Source organism: Oncorhynchus mykiss, chromosome 15 (assembly GCF_013265735.2).
Source record: "Oncorhynchus mykiss isolate Arlee chromosome 15, USDA_OmykA_1.1, whole genome shotgun sequence".
Classification (NCBI taxonomy): Eukaryota; Metazoa; Chordata; class Actinopteri; order Salmoniformes; family Salmonidae; genus Oncorhynchus; species Oncorhynchus mykiss.
Window position 1 is genome coordinate 74,348,290 of NC_048579.1, and position 5,200 is coordinate 74,353,489.

At 50.8% G+C, this 5,200-nt stretch overlaps 1 protein-coding gene across 1 annotated transcript in view; it reads left to right on the forward strand.

The window, feature by feature from the left end:
* Positions 1 to 4,395, forward strand: part of LOC110513649 (von Hippel-Lindau disease tumor suppressor-like) — a 4,644-nt gene extending 249 nt beyond the window's left edge. The window contains exons 2-3 of the mRNA XM_036945360.1: positions 232 to 372; positions 3,870 to 4,395. Of these exons, the coding sequence (XP_036801255.1) occupies positions 232 to 372; positions 3,870 to 4,039 (311 nt within the window). The 3' untranslated portion in view covers positions 4,040 to 4,395. The remainder of the gene's footprint in view (positions 1 to 231; positions 373 to 3,869) is intronic.
* Positions 4,396 to 5,200: the final 805 nt, after the last annotated feature.

The following is a 5,200-nucleotide window of genomic DNA, read 5'->3' on the forward strand; positions in this document are numbered from 1 at the left end:
TGAGTCCCTCCCTCATGTCTTTCTTGTGTTACTCAAATACTTGATCTGTATTACGTTTAACATGTCATGTAATTTAGCTATGGGTTGAACCAAGAGGACAGTTATACCCCAACAAAGCATTACTCAGCTATGGGCCTTTCCCAAATGTTGAATTGAACGAGTTATAGTCTATAGCCTAAAGCTATTGTTCGTGACATGTAATTTCCCTCCATCTCATTCCACTCTCCGCAGCGCATCCATGGGTTTTCAGAGCCTCTCGAAATGGGGCGAAACTTTTAGCTAATCAGCAAGATGTCTATATGCCAACAGCTGCCACCGAATATGAAGAGGATGGTAAACCCAAGTTTCTGAATGTTGTCATAGCTACCCCAGGTGTGTCCCTCTCCATGTTGCTTCTCATCAACCCCGTTGACAGACACCTGTTGTACACTACACTTCCTAGTGCTGTCGTTTCCTTTCCTCGTTGTCACCTAGATATAAAGGAGTCAAACCAATAATAGCATTGACATTTTCCCTGTCCCAGGCTGCTATAGGCTGTTTAAAAAATAAATAAATGGTAGGCCTAGGCAACAGACAAGGAGAGGAAAACAACCTAGACTATTGAGACTTTCCCTCAAGTTGTTGTTCGTGTCACCACCCACACATGCATTACTTGTTTGATCTGGCCAACTCCTGATGGAATTGTTGTAACAAATCATTTGGCTTGGCGATGGAGTAGACAAAAAGCACAATCAGATCTGGGACCAACTCTGTCCAGGGAGTGTTGATAGATCTGGGACCAGCTCTGTCCAGGGAGTGTTGACAGACCTGGGACCAGCTCTGTCCGGGAGTGTTGACAGATCTGGGACCAACTCTGTCCAGGGAGTGTTGACAGATCTGGGACCAGCTCTGTCCAGGGAGTGTTGACAGACCTGGGACCAGCTCTGTCCAGGGAGTGTTGACAGACCTGGGACCAGCTCTGTCCAGGGAGTGTTGACAGACCTGGGACCAGCTCTGTCCAGGGAGTGTTGACAGACCTGGGACCAACTCTGTCCAGGGAGTGTTGACAGACCTGGGACCAGCTCTGTCCAGGGAGTGTTGACAGACCTGGGACCAGCTCTGTCCAGGGAGTGTTGACAGACCTGGGACCAGCTCTGTCCAGGGAGTGTTGACAGACCTGGGACCAGCTCTGTCCAGGGAGTGTTGACAGACCTGGGACCAGCTCTGTCCAGGAGTGTTGACAGATCTGGGACCAGTTCTGTCCAGGAGTGTTGACAGATCTGGGACCAGCTCTGTCCAGGAGTGTTGACAGATCTGGGACCAGCTCTGTCCAGGAGTGTTGACAGATCTGGGACCAGTTCTGTCCAGGAGTGTTGACAGATCTGGGACCAGCTCTGTCCAGGAGTGTTGACAGATCTGGGACCAGCTCTGTCCAGGGAATGTTGTCAGACCTGGGACCAACTCTGTCCAGGGAGTGTTGACAGATCTGGGACCAGCTCTGTCCAGGGAATGTTGACAGACCTGGGACCAACTCTGTCCGGGAATGTTGACAGACCTGGGACCAACTCTGTCCAGGGAGTGTTGACAGATCTGGGACCAGCTCTGTCCAGGGAATGTTGACAGACCTGGGACCAACTCTGTCCGGGAATGTTGACAGACCTGGGACCAGCTCTGTCCAGGGAGTGTTGACAGACCTGGGACCAACTCTGTCCGGGAATGTTGACAGATCTGGGACCAGCTCTGTCCGGGAATGTTGACAGATCTGGGACCAACTCTGTCCAGGGAATGTTGACAGACCTGGGACCAACTCTGTCCAGGGAGTATTGACAGATCTGGGACCAACTCTGTCCGGGAATGTTGACAGACCTGGGACCAACTCTGTCCGGGAATGTCGACAGACCTGGGACCAACTCTGTCCAGGGAGTGTTGACAGATCTGGGACCAGCTCTGTCCAGGGAATGTTGACAGACCTGGGACCAGCTCTGTCCAGGGAGTGTTGACAGATCTGGGACCAGCTCTGTCCGGGAATGTTGACAGATCTGGGACCAGCTCTGTCCGGGAATGTTGACAGATCTGGGACCAGCTCTGTCCGGGAATGTTGACAGACCTGGGACCAGCTCTGTCCGGGAATTTTGACAGACCTGGGACCAGCTCTGTCCAGGGAGTGTTGACAGACCTGGGACCAACTCTGTCCAGGAATGTTGACAGATCTGGGACCAGCTCTGTCCAGGGAGTGTTGACAGACCTGGGACCAACTCTGTCCAGGGAGTATTGACAGATCTGGGACCAACTCTGTCCAGGAATGTTGACAGACCTGGGACCAACTCTGTCCGGGAATGTTGACAGACCTGGGACCAGCTCTGTCCAGGGAGTGTTGACAGATCTGGGACCAGCTCTGTCCGGGAATGTTGACAGACCTGGGACCAACTCTGTCCAGGGAGTATTGACAGATCTGGGACCAGCTCTGTCCGGGAATGTTGACAGACCTGGGACCAACTCTGTCCAGGGAGTGTTGACAGATCTGGGACCAGCTCTGTCCAGGGAATGTTGACAGACCTGGGACCAACTCTGTCCAGGGAGTATTGACAGATCTGGGACCAACTCTGTCCGGGAATGTTGACAGACCTGGGACCAACTCTGTCCGGGAATGTTGACAGACCTGGGACCAACTCTGTCCAGGGAGTGTTGACAGATCTGGGACCAGCTCTGTCCAGGGAATGTTGACAGACCTGGGACCAGCTCTGTCCAGGGAGTGTTGACAGATCTGGGACCAGCTCTGTCCGGGAATGTTGACAGACCTGGGACCAACTCTGTCCAGGGGGTATTGACAGATCTGGGACCAGCTCTGTCCGGGAATGTTGACAGACCTGGGACCAACTCTGTCCAGGGAGTGTTGACAGATATGGGACCAGCTCTGTCCGGGAATGTTGACAGACCTGGGACCAACTCTGTCCAGGGAGTGTTGACAGACCTGGGACCAGCTCTGTCCGGGAATGTTGACAGATCTGGGACCAGCTCTGTCCAGAGAGTGTTGACAGATCTGGGACCAGCTCTGTCCGGGAATGTTGACAGACCTGGGACCAACTCTGTCCAGGGGGTATTGACAGATCTGGGACCAGCTCTGTCCGGGAATGTTGACAGACCTGGGACCAACTCTGTCCAGGGAGTGTTGACAGATATGGGACCAGCTCTGTCCGGGAATGTTGACAGACCTGGGACCAACTCTGTCCAGAGAGTGTTGACAGACCTGGGACCAGCTCTGTCCGGGAATGTTGACAGATCTGGGACCAGCTCTGTCCAGGGAATGTTGACAGACCTGGGACCAACTCTGTCCAGGGAGTGTTGACAGACCTGGGACCAACTCTGTCCAGGGAGTGTTGACAGATCTGGGACCAGCTCTGTCCGGGAATGTTGACAGATCTGGGACCAACTCTGTCCAGGGAGTGTTGACAGACCTGGGACCAGCTCTGACCAGGAGTGTTGACAGATCTGGGACCAGCTCTGTCCGAGAGTGTTGACAGACCTGGGACCAGCTCTGTCCAGGGAGTATTGACAGATCTGGGACCAGCTCTGACCAGGAGTATTGACAGATCTGGGACCAGCTCTGACCAGGAGTATTGACAGATCTGGGACCAGCTCTGACCAGGTGTATTGACAGACCTGGGACCAGTTCTGACCAGGATTATTGACAGATCTGGGACCAGCTCTGTCCAGGAGTGTTGTCTGATCTGGGACCAGCTCTGACCAGGAGTATTGACAGTTTCACAGACGTCATTGTTTCTCTGTGTGTTCCAGTGTACTCTCTGCAGGAGTGTTGTCTGATCTGGGACCAGCTCTGACCAGGAGTATTGACAGTTTCACAGACGTCATTGTTTCTCTCTGTGTTCCAGTGTACTCTCTGCAGGAGTGTTGTCTGATGCTAATCCGTAATCTGGTAGAAGAGGAGGACTACGGCAGACTGGACATCCCCGAGTCACTGAAGACTGACCTCAGACAACAGCCTGACTTACTGAAGGAGCTGGGACTCATCAACCGTCTCAGAATAGGAGTGTTGACCTAGGATCAGTTGTATCGTTTAGATCACAATGAATCAGATTAGATGGACAGGGGGGGATGACCTGATCCTAGATCAGCTCTCATACTCTGAGAAGCTTTATGCATAACAGGCCACTGAATAATGGACTTTCTGTTGACCAAATGTACTGCCCCCCCCCCGCTCTGAACTCGTTGGTGGCTCTAGAACAGTGGAAGTCAATGTCAGGTTCGGGGAACTGCAGTAGGGACGCGAATTAAGAGTACTTATTATTATAAAGAGTACATATTATTGTATGGGACAAAAAATAAAAAAAATGTAAATAAAGAAAAATATAATTTTTAAATGTTTATTGAATAAATGTATTTGTTTGTTTCTTTTCATTTTGATGAGGGTGTGAAAACAATGAATTTAAGGTTATACGGGGTGAGGTCGCAATAAATTCTTGAGGAGAAAATGGGGTCCCCACTGAAACATTTTGAATACCACTGGCTTAGAGCATCTGAATGGAACTTGTCCCTATCCTGAACTCATTGGTGACTCTAGAAGCTCAGAGCATCTGAATGGAACTTGTCCCTACCCTGAACTCATTGGTGATTCTAGAAGCTCAGAGCATCTGAATGGAACTTGTCCCTACCCTGAACTCATTGGTGACTCTAGAAGCTCAGAGTATCTGAATGGAACTTGTCCCTACCCTGAACTCATTGGTGACTCTAGAAGCTCAGAGTATCTGAATGGAACTTGTCCCTACCCTGAACTCATCGGTGACTCTAGAAGCTCAGAGTATCTGAATGGAACTTGTCCCTATCCTGAACTCATTGGTGACTCTAGAAGCTCAGAGTATCTGAATGGAACTTGTCCCTATCCTGAACTCATTGGTGACTCTAGAAGCTCAGAGCATCTGAATGGAACTTGTCCCTACCCTGAACTCATTGGTGACTCTAGAAGCTCAGAGCATCTGAATGGAACTTGTCCCTACCCTGAACTCATTGGTGATTCTAGAAGCTCCAGAGCATCTGAATGGAACTTGCCCCTACCCTGAACTCATTGGTGACTCTAGAAGCTCAGAGCATCTGAATGGAACTTGTCCCTACCCTGAACTCATTGGTGACTCTAGAACCTCAGAGCATCTGAATGGAACTTGTCCCTACCCTGAACTCATTGGTGACTCTAGAAGCTCAGAGCATC